The 19452-nt window shown below is 49.5% G+C and overlaps 2 protein-coding genes across 2 annotated transcripts in view; both read left to right on the plus strand.

Moving 5' to 3' along the window:
• Positions 1-2793, plus strand: part of LOC121084787 (probable bifunctional methylenetetrahydrofolate dehydrogenase/cyclohydrolase 2) — a 70412-nt gene extending 67619 nt beyond the window's left edge. The window contains exons 12-13 of the mRNA XM_040586724.1: positions 947-1037; positions 1238-2793. The gene's annotated coding sequence lies outside the window, so the exon portion shown is untranslated. The remainder of the gene's footprint in view (positions 1-946; positions 1038-1237) is intronic.
• A 1019-nt stretch (positions 2794-3812) lies between these two features.
• EREG (epiregulin) lies at positions 3813-13275 on the plus strand. The gene is made up of 5 exons (XM_040586738.1): positions 3813-4026; positions 10549-10632; positions 11058-11181; positions 11734-11880; positions 12875-13275. Exons 1-5 carry the CDS (start codon positions 3981-3983, stop codon positions 12933-12935), a joined length of 462 nt encoding a protein of 153 aa, XP_040442672.1. The 5' UTR covers positions 3813-3980; the 3' UTR covers positions 12936-13275.
• The last annotated feature ends 6177 nt before the right edge of the window (positions 13276-19452 follow it).

Raw genomic sequence — 19452 nt, forward strand, 5'->3', positions numbered from 1 at the left:
TCTTCTGCCAGTGAGATGTGTTGACCCGTTCAGGACTTGCCCAGGGGAGAGTAATGGAAATGTCATACAGGACAGAAGAATGAAGCTTTAAAAACTGCCCTGCAGGGAGCAATCCAGTGTGGGCTGGTAGATCCGTACCCCCTTTTCATCTCCATTTTCTGAGATGTGTTGAGATGGATGGGAATTAGCTGATTGGGGGTTGGTTTTTTTAAATTTCATTCCTAAATTGCTAGTTAATGCTAAAGTTGACTAAGAAATGAGTGAATTTGGGGGATTGTTTTTTTTTTTTTTTAAACAGCAAAACATTTGTGTTGTCCAGTAGCTTTGACCTCACCCTGCATTTACAGGAAGAGGCATCAGCCACTTTCAGCCTTGGGGGCAGTGTTTTGAACTCTCATAGTTTATAGGAAAGTCTGGTTGTTTAAGAACATTTGACCTAATTCATCGCTTGCATACATGGCAGATTCAAAACTGACCTTTACATGGAGTAATTTTGGCTCCAGGTTTTTTCTTACTCCATTTCCTCCAGACTATCTCATCTATGTATCCTAGTTAAATATATTCCATTCTTAGGGCATTTGTGCCCCCATGTGAGCCCCATGCTTTTTACCACTTAAGATTTTTGTACTTTAATATTAAACTTCTGTATTTCAAATGAAAATGCTGTCAGGTGAACTGCACTCCTGTTAGCCATCTGATCCTTTGAGAGCATTTCTTGAGGATCTCTCATGCTGTGCAATGAAAGCTTGCTGTGTGTAAAAATTTGTCTCGCATACTGATGTATACACTCATACTGTTTTCAAAAACGCTGATTTTCCCAAGAGTTTATGAAAATGCTCATTTATGTGTGTGCTACGGTGCTATGTGCTTCAGTGTGAGACTAGGAATTATTTTCTTCCAGTTTCAAAAATGCTTTCTAACAAAAAAATGTTGATTTTGCAAATAGGTCTTATTCTCAACAGACGAAAACAATGCAGATCCATCCCCGCAACAGCAATGCATAAAACTGGATGCAAGTCCTACAGAAAGCAGCTAAAGTAAGTAGTACAGTCACTTGTCATGTATGGCTTCAGTTACAAAAATCCAAATGCATAAAGCAGCAGTTCGTTGCTGTAAACACTATGTGTGTTCTTCTAGAACACCTTGAGGAAAAGCATTTTCAAGCACAAAAAAAAGTACATGTAAGCTGTATTTTTTCCTCTCTAAATTCTCATTCATAGACAATCCTCTCTTTCAGCAGCAGTAGATAAACTAATAAACAAAGCTCAGTCCATACCCTCAAAGTAATCACTGCTGGGAATCTGCTGCTTTGTCCGAAAAGAAGTGAATCCTTGTGACAGTGGAAGAAGATGGAGCACAATGTGGGCTGGAGTTAAGCCATGTACTTTATTAAGCCATTGCAAGGCAATAGAAGCAAGTCTTTTGCGTAAGTTCTTAGGGTATTTCCGCTTATACTTGTTAGACTTTGTAAGGAAGAAAACCTGAAATGTCAAAGCGTTCTGGGGGCTACTCGCTGCTCTGATCCCAAGCGGCGTAAATCCATCACTGACTTGACTTGGGTGTGCCAGTTCACCCCAGCTGAAATTGAGGCCACTAGCTGAAAGGCACCCGTGATGTTCTGTTGCCCAATCAGTGCTACCTCTCAGCATTGTACAGACATGTCGCTCCGTGCTCAGATCTGTGGGATGCAACGAATCTGCCTTACAACGAACCTATCGGTGCAGGAAGGCACTACTCGGTGTGAGTAGCTTCTTGGAAGATTGGCTCTTAAGGTGTGTGTCAACCTTGCTCAAAGAGGCGGCCTCCACATGGAGGAGAGGATGGTGAAAGCTGTAAGCGGGGACGCCAGACGTGGAATCACATGCCGTGAGACAAAGAACATTACGGAAAGATGAAACAAAGATATGTGTGTGATACTTGTTTTCCATATATTCAAATCTGAAAGAGGAAATTCCAATGAATTGCTCCAATTGTGTCAGCGTTACTTGGTATCTGGGTACCGGTACAAGACTATAATTAAATGCTCTCTTTCAGAGGATAAATCATGCAGGAATTTAAGGGTGAAATTAATTATAAAGTGGAAGTTCTGCAGTGATGCTGCTTTTTAAGGCATCTGTATGCCCACACACAGAAATGCTTTACTAATCATTGCAATTCCTTCCTTTACTCATTATGATCCCTAAAAGAGCAGACAATAAAATCCTTAATAAGGGGGGTCAGCCCAAATTAAAGAAGGAACAAAACAATCATGTGACATCAAAAAAAGCTACCATCTGCTAATCTCAAAGTGGTATGCTGATTGTATGGGGATGAGCCATGAGCCTAATGCTAGAGAAGGGAAAAAGGGGACTTGGGAAAAGATTCTGGCTGTATCTTGCTCCACTCATGGAGGACGAACTTCTGAACGCTACTTTCACGCTGATCTTTGTTACATTTATCTGGCCAACTCTCACACCATTTAGATAATCAATATACGGTGCTGGCATACAATTCTACAGTAACACGTTCCCTTTTTTCATTTCAGCACCTCCACACTTCTGTAGACCTAAGAAAACACTCCCAAAAAAAAGCAGTATGATTCGTATGTACCGGATACATTCCAGCTCCTTGAATTAATGTGTTTATAACTTGTAATTGCAATCTGAACATGTAGATGTAGTATATCATATTCTGCAGTATCTTCTACAATTAACAGTCTTGTATCAAGAACCGCTTATATAATGGAGAAACTATGGATACTTGAGTCACCGGCTATTAAACTGCACCTTGCTGTCAATACTCAAATTCCTTACGCTGTGAGATAGGCTTATCAGTTCTGCAGTAAATTGGGTATCACCTTGCCTTTTTTGACGCTGGAGAAGCGGTAAGGCGGAGAAAGAAGTTTTTTTGATTTAAAAGGAAAAGAAATAATCACCGTTGCTGAGCAGCTTGTGTAGATAAAACACATTTTCTATTTCAGGCAAATGCATACAGAAGGGATTTGGGGGTGGGGTATCCCTCAGCTGTTCGATGATGGGATGGAGGCGCTGAACGTGGCCTGGTCTAAGACAGCAGTGAAGCGTGTGGACTTCAACAAGATGCTTGAAAGGAATTTTTTTAAAAAGTAGCAGCAACTAGTCAACTGCTGTCTAAGATTTGTTGCTACCAGTAGCAGCCTGTCCTCCGGGCTGCGATGAGGCCCAGGGCTGGAGGGGCCACGCAGCGTAGGCGCTCGCTGACCCTGGGCCTGTTGCAGCCGGACGGGTGCTGGGTGAGGCGCTGCCGTTCCCCTGGCCCAGGCCGTAACTTAACAGTGCCGAGGCTCCCTGGCAGCAGCGCGTGAGTGCTGGGGGTTACTTCAGAGATGCCAGGAGAGGGGAGATCAGGGACAGCAGCAAGTTTCTGGCTGCCCACCCTAAGGAGTGTGTTCCAAACCTTGGTTTACGCATGGGCAGCGTTGGTGGCGGTGCAGCGACGCAGCGGGGGCGCTGGCCAAGGCTCACAGCGCTGCACGTTGTGCCGATGTGTTGAGGGCAGGCGGGAGGCAGCAGGGCATCAGCCGTGCGCATTCAGTGCCGCGGGAAGCCCCGGGCATCCGTGCCTGGGCCAGGTCGCTGAGAGGGGATGGGTGATCGCCCGGGCTGGGTTGCTCGGAGGGGACGGGTGATCGCCTGGGGCCCCCGTACTATTTGCAGAAAGCTTGCTTTTAGCAAGGGCAGGGCAGGCCGGCGGCCGCGGGCAAGGCTTCGCAAGGGGGTGCCCCCCACCGGGGCGGGGGGGCGGCGCGGCGCGGCACGCCGGGGGCGGCGGGGCAGGAAGCGGGAGGCCGGGGCCGGGCACCTGCCCCCAGCCGAGCCGCCCGCGGTTTCATCACCGGCGAGCGCCGCCCCGCCTCTGCCGCGGCCCATAAAGGTGCGGGCGGCGCGGCCGGCACCCACAGCGCTCCGCCGGCCCGCTCTGCCTCCCGCGCCGCCTCCTCTTCCTCCCGGGACGCCAGGGTGATGGACGCCGGCTGCCTGTGGGCCCGCAGCCTGCTGCTCTCCCTCGGTGAGTGCCGCCCCCCGCGCCGGGGACCGTGACGGCCCTGCGCCCCGTCCCCAGGGCTGGGCGCCCCCTCAGCGCCCCGGCGCCGGGAGCACCGGGCGCCTGGCGGCGGAGCTGGGCTTGCTGCGGCCGCGGGCAAGTCTCTGGCGGAGCGCGGAGCTCGGCTCGCCGTGGGGCCGGGGGTGGAGCGGCGGGCAGGGCTGTCTGCGGGGGGCTGGGGGGCTGCGGGCGGCGCACAGCTCTCGCCTGGCGCCGGGCTGTTTGCGGGACGTTGCGTTGCTTGTGCGGCGCCCAGGTGTGCCCTGTGGCTGAGTGATGGGGAGCGCACGTTCCCCTTCTCCCCAGCGGCGCGGGCAGCTCCCGTCCCGGCTTGTTTGTAGCCCCGCTGCCTTCACCCGCGCCGCGCTGCGGGTGAGCTCAGCAGGTGAATCCCCGCGGCAGCACAGACTTCCTTATGGTAATGCAACAGGCTGTGGCCTCCCTTTGCTTGACGCTTCTCCACCTCCTCCCCAGGAGCGCGTTACTCTTGTTGCATGACATAAGCTACCTGGAAGTCTGAAGCCAACACGTGTATCCTTAGAGTGTGGAGAGTCCTGGAGCCTGGGCGCGCTGGGAAGCTACAGCTGATTCTTGTCACACACCTCCGCTGGGCGCTGGCAGTGACAGGCTGCTGACAGCTGACCCCGTGAGGTGACTCGAAGTGTAGGCAGCAAACGTTGGAGACAGGACTGACACCTGGCACACTCTCGTGTTACTTTAACGACAAAGCATCTTCTTACGCTCACAGCGTTGGGCTCAGGGTCACAGGCAACGGGGAAGCTTGCTTCCCAAGACTTCTCTTTTGGGACAGATGTGCCCTCATCTGCTAAATCTACTGCAACTTGAGTTTCTGCCTCTCATCTTGGCCAGGTATTTCCATAGCAGCTTATGGATCAGCTGTGGCACAGCATCTTACTTGCTGGGACAGCGGCAAGTAAGTGGCTAAAACATCTTGTAGTTCGTGACTCAGCCGTGCTTTGCACGAAATTAGCACTGGAAAGAACTGGTATGTCTTCATGGATCTGTATACAGATTTATTTATTTCCGGGGCAGGCACAAAATCTAATAGTAAGGGATAGATTAGTCATAGCTGGATGGCATCATAGCGACTGGCATGAGCACTTTACTGCCTTTCCCTCCCAGGTCAGTAGTGTAAGCAGGACTCAGTGCCACTGGCAGGAGCTGGAAAGACAGTCTGTCGCTGGTGTGATGTCAGACTTTGAGGTGCCCTGCTGAACGGCTGAAGCCTAACTGAAGTGACAGCCGTTGTCACCTTTGTATCCTGGCTACCACGGGCTTGGCAGCTCCGCTGCAGAAAGGCAGTGGTGGTGGAGGAGAGCTGTCGCTCACCCCTGAGGAGCCACGGTGCTGTGCCAGCCACACGGTGATGTGGCAGCGGTGGAGCCAAGCCCAGGCCCTGCCTTTTCCGTGACCTGCCGCTGGTCTCCTTGCAGCCACTGTAGTGCCCACTCAGTGGGGGCAGGCAGGCCTTAGATCTCCAGACTCACTGGACAGTTCCATGAGCTGCTGACATGTTTTTCTGTGTCACGTTTGTGTGGCCGTCAGCAAGTGGGCTGGACATACAGGTGGCTGTGTGTGGCGATGTGCAGAATGCCAGTGGTTGATGTGCCTGGCTGGAAGCAATAATGGATTTATGCTGTGTCTGTGGTGTAGGGACCTCTGTCCCCACGCATGTGGTGGAAAGCAAAGTGGCCAAGGCACAGTGGTAGCACGTGAATAGGATCACTGGCGTGTAGGTCTCCACAGGGGTGGAAGCAGTACTGAGATGACTGGGTGCACATAATACGTAATTATCTGCATTACCTCTGCTTAAGGGTAAGTCCTGGCACAATGCTGAAGATGATTATGTGGGTCTGTAGCAATTATGGAGTGATAGGCTTCCCGTAACAGGCTGGCGTTTCCAGGGCTACCTTAGAGCTGCTGGAGTCAGCAGCTGTGAAGTCATGGGTACAAAACATGAGATGAAGAAACTACTTCCCAGAAATACATATAGACGCTTCAGTCCAGTTGCCCTAAGGGTAGTGTATTTGAGTCTCTCTCTTTCAGTACTATCACATCTGGTGCCTCCACTTAGACAACAGGACAAACATACATAGACCGCAGGGGGATGAAGGGTGGAAAGGGCTGATAGCATCTCCTCTCACATGGGTGAGAAGAACGACCTGTACATCTTGTATGTCTCATCTCAGGAAGAGGAGTGTTGGGCATTGGCCTTGATGGGCATGGTCAGGCAACTAGGCACCAGGTACATCCTACCCAAAACATCAAGAAGAAGCCAGATGTTGTGTCCTGAGTACAAGGATAGGGAACTGTGCTCTGTCTGAGGTGGTTAAACTTATCTCGGATGACCGCTTCCCCTTTCTCAGGAAAAAATGCTCAGCCTACGTGGATAAACCTGAACTGTAGAGATGCTGTGGTAGATGTGACCAAGGGGTATAGTTGCACAGCCAAATCTTGAATAAGAAAAAGCTGTTTGCAAGACTTTTCTGGCTAGCTCTATATTTCTATGATCCTCATCTAAAACAGAACATTCCACCTAGCCTTTATTGCCAGAGGTGCTTGCTTTGCCTGAGATGGCCTGCAAACTTCTGTGGCTAGCTCGGGAGGTTAGCAGCAGATGGATACTGAAGGCAATGCGCTGGAGTTAAATGGTGGTAGTAGCGGTGCTCGCAAAGCCAGTAGGACAGACTGGCTAACTTTCAACTGTCATGTTTCCTGCTTAGTCTACACAAAGAAGGCCTTAGACAGTCAGATGGACTCTGGGTGTCCAAAATCAGGTGACAGGGTTCGACCTTGATTTGTCCCTAGAGGTAAAATCGGCTGAGATCCTCCAGGTGTCACCTGGACATGTCTGTGCTTGGAGTTGCCTTGAAAGTGCAGCCCACGTGAAAAGTGTAGGTGCTACTGCAGTGGCACAGAGACCACAGACATGTCATATGTGAAGTAGCATCATGGGGTCTTCTTCAGATGAATGAGTGCAAGACTAGTGATCTTGGTGACAGGCAAAGCCACCTCAAGTGATGACTGATCGCTCAGAAACCTGACAATTCACCTTTAAAATGGGTGTAAATCTTGCGAAGAGACTAGTTCTCAGTTACGTGTGTCCTGTATGTGCATCCTTCATCCTTAGCAGTCATCATGCAACTGGAAACTAGCTGGCTTTCAGCGGATGAACTGATAATTAGCCCTTGCATGTCATCTCTGATGAAGGCTGCAGGAAGCAAAGGCAGCCAGTCTCCATCCCTCATTTTCCTTTCATCCTTTGTGGAAGGACAAGGCAACAGCAGCATTATTCCAGCATCAGCCACTGCTGTCAGTGTTAACCTTGCAGGAATACCTGCAATAACAGGTGGCATTGTGTGTGCATGCTGGTGGCATAGCAGCAGGTGTAGCACTCACATTCCTGCAAGGCGCACGTGAACATCCAGCATGTCATTACTGTTATCTTGTACCCTGTACTTGCTTAGTGAACAGCGAAGGAATAAAAATGTAACTACCTCTCCCATGTCCTGTGTTTGGTACACATCATCTGATAATTATTCTGGGAAAGCCTCTCCTTTACCATCTCTGTGTGTGGATCCCTTATCCTGATGCAGGATCCCCCTCCCACTGATGTCAGAGGAGAAATATGTACATGGGGGAAAGGGCAAAACATAACAGTGTGGAGCAGGAGGAACTTTGCCCGAATGCAGAAGATACTGCTGGGTGTCAGCAAATATCCACGCCTGCACTCCAGCCTTTCCGGCTTGTGCGTCCGCAGTCAGGCGGCGGAGGCTGTCGGCTGTTGTGCATGGCTGGAATGGGGCAGGCCCTTGTTCAGTGTTGTAGGGGGAGGTTAAATTGGTCCCTCACAGGTGTCCTTTTTGGCCTTTCCTCTAGCTGGAATGCGGTGCCTCCTTCTGGAGTAAAGAGAAGAGCTGACTCATAGGTCTGAGTATCTCCAGTGCAAAAGCTGGGTTCCGGTAACTCTTGAACTGGGAGCTTTAGATTAAAAAACAACTGCTCAGGTTATGCTCAGATCAGGGAAGCATGCAAGCTGAAACAGAAGTAAGTAGACTAAAAGAGATGGTCAGCTGGCTTAATCCATCTGCTTGGCTAAGTACAACAGAAGTGGCTGTCTCTGGTACCTCTAGCATATTTTGTCTTACGTTCATTACTGTCACATGGCCCCCACACCAAATCTTGCCATAGCACGTCACACAGAGGTGATAGCAGCAGTACACGGGGAACAGGAGGGAGCCTCAGGTCACTTACTCTTGCTAGTCTCAGGGTTTCAGCATCCCTTCTTGCAGTGATGTGGTATATACTTAGTGGGACACGGCTGTCCTGTGCCATAGCTGCTCTCTTGCTCTCTGCCAAGGGAGCAGCGTAGCCCATGGACACTCCTGAAATGTCCCTCTAGTTCCTGGGAAGAAGGACTAACTCAGTAAATCTTCTTTTCCCAGCATCACTGGGGACACCAGGTCCCTGGCTGAAGCTCAAAGCCTGCCTGCCATTCTAGCAGTAATGGACTTGCCACCGTCTGTCATCTGATGGCCTCATCCTTCAAACACCTTAACTTTCTGTGGTGGTGACTCTAGTTGGCCTTACAGAAGGGTTAAAGTGCTTCTGAAGAAATCTATAGCGAGCACAGTGCTGTTCTTTAAAAAAAAAAATAAAAAAATCCCACCCTGAAAGTAAACTGGCTGGTCCTGCTCCATTGGAGTGAAAGGCAGGTCCTGCTGAGTCACACTGGCAGGTGCAGGTGTCTCCGGCTTGGGCTGCTGTGCAGGGCAAGATGTCAGCATCATTGCTCTGTTACTGTGGCTCTCACTTGGGCGGACCTAGCCTTTGTCCTTACTAAAGCTCGGTGGAAACCTGGCTTAATAGCTTTGCAAGGAATGTGGTGGAGAGGGAGGTGAGGAGAAGGAATGTTGTTTTTAAAGAAACAAAAGCACACAACCCCCCCCCCCATCCCTCTAAGATGGATATTCCTGCTGTTCTTGCCTCTAGCTGGTAAAAAGCTTAAAGGAAGCCTGCTAATCACCCAGAAATAATGAGTTGCAGGAAATCTATATATTACTACTAGATTTAACTCTGAGATGTAATGAAACTTTCTAATAACTGGAGTTGAATTGGAGTGATCAAGAAATTATGAAGGCACACTCCCTCCATTAGACATGCATGACCTGACAAGTTAATAGAGGCAAACAGCCCAAAGACACAAATTACAGACTTCTGTGGAATGGGGCTGATGACTAAACAGTTCATGAGCAGGTTAGTTTATGACCACAGCAGGAGTGTTAGCCAAGTGGATTCCATGGCCAGCTGGGGCAATCATTGACTGCTCCTCACGCACTAGCCATGAGGCTACAGGTACTTGTGTTGGCCTTCAAATCTCGTTTGAAAATGTTCGTTTAACTGATAGAATACCTGAAAGCTGTGCCTGTGCAGCACTGTGCAGCCCAAAAGATGTCTAAATGCTTTATAATTCTGAGAGAAGGGAAGGAGGGCCCTTGCTCCCCAAGGAAGCTCCAGTAGCTGAGCTCCTCAGCCTGCCTGGTGCAGTCCCGTATTATGTCTGGTACCCGCATCGAACCTGCTGAGCGGCAGTTTTCTTTAGCATGGGTGGTGAAGGAAGGACAGAAATGTACCCATTTTCTTCCGGGGTTCTGCTGAGGCCCAGGATCCCTAAAGAGGTCAGTAGCCTCTCCAGCCCGGGGACCAGATGAAGAGGGGTTGGTGGCTAGTGTTAGCCGTCTTTGCGATGGGCTTTTAACTGGAACTTCAGCACGAGAGCGGGTGCTGGTGCGGGAACTGTCCAGCCTTTCCGGGCTGAGGAAGCTTGCTACTGATGAAGAGCAGCTTTTGTGTTAAGCCTGCCTCGAGCAGTATGTGGTCTCTGAAGGCAGCGGCAGGGTGCTGAGCCTGGCTCGGCACTGTCCTGGTGTGCTGAGTCACCAGCTGCACTGACTTGCTGAATCCCAGGAGATTCTCTCCCCGTGGACTGTTGTGACTCGAGGACATCTTGATTTCGGTCACCAAAAGAGTTCTTCCTGCAATGAATTCTGGATTGTTGTGCCGAATTGTGGAGCCCTTTGCACAGGTGCCATATCAGACTGCCAGTCAGAAATGTGACATAGTCAGAGTAGGCCCAGCTTCTGCCTCTCCTCCGTAATCTCTCCAAGCCTGTTCCTGCCCAGTTTCAGTCAGAGCGTGGGTGAGAGGTGGTCACAGACACTGAGCTGCCATTTGATGTCTGTTGTACATTAAAAGATTGTATTTCAGAGATGTTTCTTTGGTCTGTCTTACATATTATAGGCAGCAGGTCTCTCAGATCTACTTTTTTTAAGCTTGTGACATTGTATTTTTCCTATGAAGATAAAAAAGCTTCAGTTCTTTTTGTATTAAGTATTTCAGCTGGTGTACTCATTAACTGTGCTTTAAAAGCATCTCTTTTTGACTCTTCTTTTTATTCTCTTATAGGTTACCTATTGCAGGCAGTCCTGGGCACAACAGTGATCCCGTTATGTGGGCCTGGTGAAATGGAGAACTGCACAACAGCACTAAGTAAGTGCACTGCACAGCTCTCTGTGAGTAACAGGTCTTTGGTTCGCATCTTCCTTGGGCTAGCGGCCTCAGAGGTGGCCTTGGAAGCCATTTTTCACTTGAGCAACATTGCCAACATCCTGCAAAGTGCTCAGTGGTGTTGAATGAGCACCGTTTTTTTAGCCTATATTTCCTTTAGTATTGCTTCTTCAGCAGAAGAGCTCTGTCCGAAGAGAACTCTGCTGAGAACTCTGCTGTAAAAGCAGAAATAGCTTATATGGGACTCCCGAAGGAAAAGTCAATATATCTCTGGCCTGGGAAAATCCTCTCCCAGCAGAGGTCGCTTGGTAGTGAAACTATTAGTTGTACTAGTAAAGCTTGTACATTGTTTGGGAGAGACAAAAGGAAAATAAAGCTGATGAGATGCTGACAAAATCTCCTTGCAGTCCAGACAGAGAACAGTCCACGTGTGGCTCAAGTTGGGATAACTAGATGCAAGCCTGAAATGAAGGACTACTGCTTCCACGGACAGTGTGTGTACATAGTGGACTTGGATGAGCACTACTGCAGGTATGGAGAGGGCAAAGCACCCTGAGGTGGGCTTTGGGCTCAACCCTGCGTGGTCTTTTATCTCGCTGCTCTTGACACTTAGCTGGAACACAAATCCAGCAAAGTATTTAAAGGCTCTCAAGACCTTGCAGAGGAGCAATGTATCTATAATACACCTCGGCTGCATTTAAGCAACTGTTAAGTGTGTGTGCTGGCTCCAGTGAAACCTGGGTGAGAGTCTTAGACACCTGAAATTAGTCACCAACCCAACTTAAACTCGGGACACTCATTCTGACATGCTTCCCTGTTCATCTGTATTCACAGTAGTGTGTGAGATCCAGACCTCAGGCAAAGCAGCAAGGTCTCCCCTTTGATTCATCCTACAAAATAAAGACCCTCTAGACATTTTTAAGGGTGTTCATCATTTACTTAAGAATTTGCAACCATTTCTAGGGCTTGAGTTACGTTAGTCCAAATTGCTTGCCCCTGCAGGCCAGCAGTGTGGCATGCTTTGTGGACTGCTGAAGTGTAACCCCACGGCCATGTCTCTAATTCTGCATCTGTTATCTTCAGGTGTGATGTAGGTTTCTCTGGTGTCCGGTGTGTGCATTCAGAACTTGTCAGACAACCCCTCAGTAAGGAGTATGTGGCACTGACAGTTATCGTAGTGCTGCTTTTCCTCACCGCCATCTCTATTGCAAGCTACTACATCTGCAGAAGGTAAGAAAGATTTTCTTCGTGGCTCAGGAAGGCGAGTCAGCTGTATGTGTAGCAAGATGTCCACTGAGTACCTCCAGATAGACTGGGATACCTGCACTCACTCGACTGCATGGAGAGAGTTCGATACACAGGCCTGTTAGCCTGCACTTAGTGTTCAAAACCAGGAGGTACGCTGGCCGCGTAGCATAACCCAGATCGCAGGCTAGGCAACAGTACCCTCCGATGCCCTTTCACCCTGATGGAGGACTGGGTAGGTTAGTTCGCGTTTGACTTAGAGGGTGTGTGTTGAGGCGGAGGAGAGAGCAGATAGGGAATAGAAAGTTTCTAGTCCTTTTTCCTGGTAATGCCATTTCCCCCAGTCATCAGGAACTGGAGAGCAACTGGATTCACATGAGCTGATTTGTTTATCTGCCGTGTTAATTGTGATGAGTGTGATATCACAAGCATTGCCTTATCAGCTTTACCATGGAGGACAGTAGCCTTCTCCATTAACAGACCCACAAGCAGCAGGAATTGTTCTTCAGGCTAAAAACTAATCATTAGCAGCTACCGAGAAGCTGGAACAGCCCCCAGAGGGAGAGCTGAGCTTCACAGGTCTGATAGCTAGATGGTATCCACTGTAATTCCTCTTCCCTACCCGAGGACTTGATGGTGCGTCATCTCAAGAAGACAGCGGCCTCGTCGGTTAGGGTATTCAGCCTTATTGCAGGGAAAGGTCCAGCAGGAATTCTCAAAGACAAACTTAGTGCCAGCAACAAGAGTTTAATGCAGATGTGAAACCTTCAGTGAAGGGTTGATGAGACTGCATGCAAGTTCTTTCAGACCTGGAAATGAGCACAGACAGAGCGTAGCTGCTAGAGGTGTAAAACAAATGTGAGGAGGCCATGCGGCTTTTGGGTTTTTTACCTTCACATCCCCCCATCCCTCCACTCCCCCAAAAGCCGTTTCCAACAAGTGGCTTTCCAGAACTCACATTTCTCTTTGCTACTTTCAGGTACCGAAACAAGAAGAGACAATCAAACACCGGCGAATACAAGGAAGTTGGTGCCCTGTAGAAGAAACGGTGGCTCCCTCCCGTGTTTTGTCCATCTGGATGGACTCAGTGGCTCCCCATCTATTTAAATGTTATTTTTATTAACAATATTTACAATATTTATATCCTTTTAAAAATTTCAATCGTTTGGTGATCCAATCAGTATAGGTCAAGCATTTTATTTTCAGTGTTTTATTTTTTTATTAAATAATATTTCCTAATGAGAACCTCACCTAAGTGGTTCTGTGGAATAGAGATATATTTTTATAAAACCTCATCTTCTTACTCTGAAGAGTAATTTTATATTTATTCTTGTGAATATGCCTAAACCAATTCTACTCCTTGAAATAAAAGTACTAGACGGAGTCAAAATGTCTGTGTGGTTTGATTGAAGCGAAACTGGCGCGACTTGGCTGAGCGGGTTGTTTAAGTCCCAGCAGTTACTTTCCGAGAGAGAAACCATAGTATCACTGATAGTATGTATCAATGCACCCTAGTTCCAATGCACATAGCTATTAGCTGGTGTAACGGGAGGAAGACAGAAAGGAAGAAGGAGCACAGCTCCTTGCACAACCTATCCAGCTTGTACCATGTGACAGGAGCATGGATCTCAGCTCATCCATACCCTTGGGAAAGTTGTGCTGGGTATATTTTGGATTACCGGAGGGAGGTGGCAGCCCAGGCTGATGGGTCTCTGCAGCTGAGCACAGTAACACATGGCAGCTCAGGGTATGAGTGTAGCTACAGGAAGAAACCTCCCTCTGAAGCGGTACCAGCACTCAAGTCCTCCCCACAGTGTTTCTGCCAGAGCCTCTATCGTGCAGCTGGGAGCAGGGGAAAGGAAAGTTTGAGTTTGGGCTTAATGTAGGTGTCTTGTTGACCTCAAATAAAGCTAGAGAAGCCCACTGGGTTTAGCTGCACCCCAAGGGTGGCTCACTGTGAACAGAAAGGATTCTTGCAGTGTCTGAATCATCCCTGTTAATACCATCATTTCTCATACTTGGAGAAGACGTGAGGAAAAAGCACAACCTTTACATCATTCCTGGTCTTTGCCAGTGGTCCAGGTGAGCTCTGTTGGCTGGCTTCACTTGGTGTTTATGCGTGTGAGACCTGTGATCTCCTGACCTGTGCAACGGGATCTTTGTAAGAAAGAGCAGTGGGACCTGAGACAGCACAAGGCGAGAGTGCTGCTTCAGAAGCTCGCAGTCAGCCGGAGGCCCTCATGGAGGAATAAACTGGCTCTTTCCCTCTCTCCTTGAAACTGCCTTCCTGTATTAGATGCTCTTGAGAACAAGCAAATGAAAGGGCGGGATCTTATTTTCAAAAGTGACTTTCCTTGCTTTTTGCTATGTGTTGTCCAGTAACAATTCTCAGCTGAGCTGTAGGTAGCAGGTCTTAAATCTGCTGTGCATCATACTGCGGAGTAAAGCCTGCCTGGTGACCTGCCACGAAAGGGAACCTGCAGGCTCATCCACACACGCGCAGCAATCTGGCAGGAGGGGGCTGGTTGTGGCAAGTTGTCCGGCCATCAGCGGTCTTCAGGAATGCAGCTGTTGGTCTCCTGGCCAGAGAGCAGAGAAGCTGTGGATGGGAACCAGGGAGGGTCCCTGTAGCTGGGGCTGAGAGGTGAGGTGGGAAAGGCTTGCCCAAATGCTCTGCCCTGGCCGTGTGGCCTATGCCCATTTCTTTGGGAAAGATGAGTCATGTGAAATAATAGCTCTGCTTCTTTCCCAGCTTGATACTCGCGTCCTGACTGGGACTTACTTTCCCTGCTATCTTTCCTCTGACAAGCACCAACCATAGCAAAGGTGTGGTCAGGCAGACCTGGGGTGTGATGAAATAGCTCTGCCCGGAATCTGCCAGTTTTCCTTGCCCTTCTCTCCTCCATGAGGAGTGCATAAGGTGGGGAGGAGGAGGGATGACTGCTTAGGTGTGATCGAAGCAGATGTTACACGTGGTGGATCACTCCAGCTGTGCACAGCAGGAGAGCCCAGATGCTCCAGGCTACTGCACGTGAGCTCTGGTTGCAAGGCTGCAGTCTAGGATTGAGTTTATTTCTGTGCTGCTCATTCTGCTGCGTTTGCTACAGACCTAGTGCACGCTGCTCTCATGGGCTTTATCTGGCAGATACACCAGCAGCCTCTGAGCGCTGCAGCCGCAGTGTCCTTTCTGCCTGCCGCAGGCCTGTGGGTAAACGAAGTGCAATCAAGACCCAGTCAATGTAAGCGATGCTTTGCTCATCGCCCCTTCTCGGGAGGAAAGCTTGACCAAGCAACATTGACCAAAGACAACAAGATCTTCCAGGTCAAGTAGGGTGACATAGGTGTAGAAGGGCCCCCTTTGCACATCCTTATGGCTGCAGGCAAGCTGGCTCTCACTGTTTGGCTTCAGGTCTATCACAGAACAGCCAGTGTTGATCTGACCATAGGGTATCTTGCCCATCTCTTCCCAACACTGGGTTATCTTGTAGGGCTTGTGCTTGATGTGCCGGTAGCCTGTGGCTACCCTCTGCCATATTCTGAGATAAGCGCTTGTTTTTGGCCGTGCTACAGACCAGTCCTTACCCAACCCTCAGTGCAGGTTATACAATCAGTGTTTAAGATGGGTCTGGTCGGTACATATTTTTCCCTGGTCTGCCTGGTCCTTAGTGTCTCCCTTCAGCATCAAGTTAGAAGGGGATTGTTGGTCATTCCTGGTTAAGTGGGTTAACTCTGCGTCACAGGGCTCTTACTAGCTGCTCTTCAGCTTTCCACTTCCTCTCGCCTTCTCCTGTAATCCAGTTGTCACACAGGAACTTGTTCTGCCAGGTAACTGGTGACAGCTAATGGCATCCCCAGCCGCAGCCTCATTATTAGCGCAGCCTTTCCCAGTGGAAAGATGGGGCAAAAATCAATTCTTGGAGACTCTTTCCATTCTTGCTGTGACCCAGTTAGGATACATGGTGACACATCTTTGTTTCCCCCTCAGGCTTCCCTGCCTGTCTGTGAATTGCTCTGGCCGGTCACTGTTCATCCTCCAGAAACTTTTCCTGGACTCCCCAGAGAGACTCAGCCCCAAGGCACGCACAGCCCGGCCACACTTTTGCTCCGACTCCCACATGCTGCCCTTTCCGCTCCTCTGCTCCACTTGGCAGGAGCATCATCAAAGGGGGACTCCATCCTTTCACCCCACCTTTTGTAAATGATGCCTCCATGTACTTAAGGTCCCATTACTAGAGCGCCGGTGGCCAAAAGGCTTCAGTCTCTCTACCCCTGCCCTGCTGCTGCCAGCCCCTCTGCACCTGAGTAGCCACAGCAGCTAAGGATGTACCTTCCCACTGCAGCGCTTGGGTCCACGTGCCCGTTGCTGCATTTGCAGAAGGTTGAAATTGCGATAACAGCAACGGCCTGGGGTTTATCACGACTTTAGCTAAATCTAAGGCAAAAATCTAAGAGGAAGAGTCCACTTTCAGGCCTGTGCAGGACTTGTTCAGGTTTTTTTCTATCCGTCTTAACTTTTAGCTGACTGTTTTGATTTGGCTTGGGCTTTCTCCACCTATCCTGTTGCTCATCTCACTCCCAGCCCATAACAGCCCTTCCAGACCCCGTGTTTTTCTCACTCCTGCACATGATTGAGCAACTGAAAAGCTTGGAGCCACATACCAGCCTGCCACCTCAACAGCTTGTGCCGACTGGACGTAGATTGCCAGTCCAGCAACCGCACAGCCAGGTCCTGATGACACACCCCAAATAATTTGCCTCAGAGTGAACCTCCTGCATTCTTTCCACGGTTTCTGCTGGCACCACCTCCATCCCTCTGGTGCAGCTCTTCCTCACCTGCACCACCCGCCATCAGAGTCACCTTTGGCTGTGCCTCTGAGGTTGCCCTGCCTAAGCCTCCCTTACCAAATGGCTTTGCCTCCCGCACGAGTATTACAGGCTCCTCCCAGGGCAGTTCTCCCATGCCCTTGTCAAACTGCATCATGGCAGAGTAGGTGCGTGAAACAGGGGGGGACAGGGACTAGAGACTGGTGCTGGTGAGATCCACCTGATACCACAGCCACCTACATGTCCTCAGGACCACCAGCAGATCGCTGTGCAGTTTTTGTGCCTGCAACACTTTCGGTGACAGCTCTCCGGCAGACCAAGTGACCACAGCTCCTGTCAGCTGCAGCGATGCTCCCTTGGACATCTCCCCATCATTTTATCTTTTAATCCATCCCAGACCTGCCCTGGGGTTCGTGCCCACAAGTCTGTCTATTTTATCCAAAACCCCTTCCAGCCTCTTGGGATTCAGGTGAAGGAGAAGCGATGCTTGCTTTCAAGGCTGGGGCTGTCTGACCTAGAAAGCAATGGCAACAACTCCCTCGGTGCTCTGTGGAAGGACAGTGCTTTTCTGAACTGAGGCTTCCTGTAAACTCTCTGAAATGCTATGCTTTTGTGCAAGTGTTACTGGTGTTAACATCTCCTCTGGCCACAACATAACCGACTTTTTTTTAAGAGGGCATTAGAAGAAAAATCTTTCCAAAAGCAGCAGCCAGCCACAAAATTGCAAAGGGATCAGAGTGGGAGTAGTCACAGTCACTTAAGCCATCCATCACCTTATCACTTCTCGAGGGAGAAGCTTCTTCAGTGTCTGTGGTGTGCCCACTGTTACCAAACCTGGAATTACTGTTGCCACAATGTCTGTGGCTACCGCAGGGGTTAAAACTAAACCTCTTTTAGTACATTCTTCATCCATGGCATATGCAACAGATGACACGGCAATGCATTTAACAGAGAGGCTGACCTTTCTCTCTCCAGATGCTGTCTTGCCTGTTGCTGGTAATATCACCTTTGGCAATCTCAGCCTTTTTTGTGAGCTTTGTGTTCCGCTCAGCAGGTCTCCTTGGAGTACATCAGCTGGTCATGTCATAAATTTGCCAAGACCTGCAGAAAGCCACTGTGACTGTCTTGGGTTACACCACAGAGGTGGAGGATGTTTGGACAAGTGGTCCTAGTCCCCTCTGAGGCAAGCCTCGGATTGCACAGTGCATCTGGCACCTCGTCTCTGGGCTGCTTGTGAGAAGGGCAGATATGGAGCACACGGAGGAGACAGAGGAGGCTAAATGGGCTGGAAAGACTTACAAATCACATGCTCGCTGCAAATCTGGGCAGGGTCAGCAGCAATCATCCTTTGTGTTTATGATGAAGAAAGGGTGGATGGATGGACCAATGAAAAGATGGAAGGAGGGAAGGAAGGAAGGGTGGAAGGAAAGGCGGATGGAAGGTGTCCCATCAGTAAATGTAGAAGTTTGGTCTTGCACGAATAGTCATCATTAGTTTAATAAAGCTGGTGCCAAACCTAAATTACTCCAACGCTCCCATTATATAATTCCATCTTGTATGATTAAAAGCTTTCCCAGCAAACTGGGAGATTAAAACAACTGATCAAAAAATATTGAGAAATCTCTCTGCCCTACCCTGATGGATGCCAGTCTGAGCCTTCTGACCCAGTCACCAGAGGGCATCAGCCTCTTAGGAAAACACCATAGGAATTTAGGAGACGAGGTGCAACAGTGAACAGGCACCAGCCCCAAGTGGGGACCACCATTTGTCCATGGACATTTGTCAGTGGTCTCTAGTGGTCCTGTGACGGTGGCTTTTTCTATTCCAGTTTGTCAGGCTAGTTGTTGATGCCCTTCATTATAACGGGAAGCCGAGGCAGTTGTACAAGCCACACGAATGAGGAAGAGAAGCCAGTTTAGCTGCTTCTCCCAAATGGCTGTCATTTAGGCAGTAGTGGCAGGGCAATAGGGGTTAATTTCAGGAGAGAAGCTGGTGGGAGGTGAATATCCATCTGGATACACACAACAGGCAAATAATCCTTCTGGTCACTGCTGAGAGGGGGGCGGTGGAAACCAGACTGAAGAGTTGTAATAAGGGAACAGAAAATCAGGGAGTAACAGAGTTTAGGTGAAGGCAAAAACGATGGTGAGACTTTTGACTGTAAAAAGGACACAGTATTGAATACAGGAGGAACCAGGGGAACTGCGTACCTGACAAAATCAGTGCTGTTGTGGCCTCCCAAACATTTGGAACTCGATCAGGAGGTCCACCTGCTCAGCCCACCCATGCCAAGAACAAACATCACTGAGGCAGCGGAGCAAGGCACAGCAAGTTTCAGCTCACCAGGAGGACAGGAGCATTTAAATGAGGAAGGTCAAATATCAGAAATCAGACTGGATTTACAATGGCTGAAAACCCCAGCAGGGCGAGTCCAAGGCATCACTTTCAGGCAGTCTGGTTTCTTACCAGTTCCTCGCCTTCTCACTAGTAACGCATCTGTCTTTGAACTGGGAAGAACCCCCAGAAAAGGGTATTGCCAACCCCACCTTCAGCAGTCGCAAATGCTCAGCTGGGGAAAGGTTGCTGTCAGGGCTGCCAGTGCCTGGTCACCACTGCTGGCTTCCCCAGCCAGCCTCCTGCCGTGGCCCTGTCCCAGGTGATGCTGTGGGTACCACTCTTATGTCCTGACTCACGTAATTCCTCAGCCGGTGCCTCCAGGACAACATAGCTGTG

This window comes from Falco naumanni, chromosome 1 (assembly GCF_017639655.2).
Source record: "Falco naumanni isolate bFalNau1 chromosome 1, bFalNau1.pat, whole genome shotgun sequence".
Classification (NCBI taxonomy): Eukaryota; Metazoa; Chordata; class Aves; order Falconiformes; family Falconidae; genus Falco; species Falco naumanni.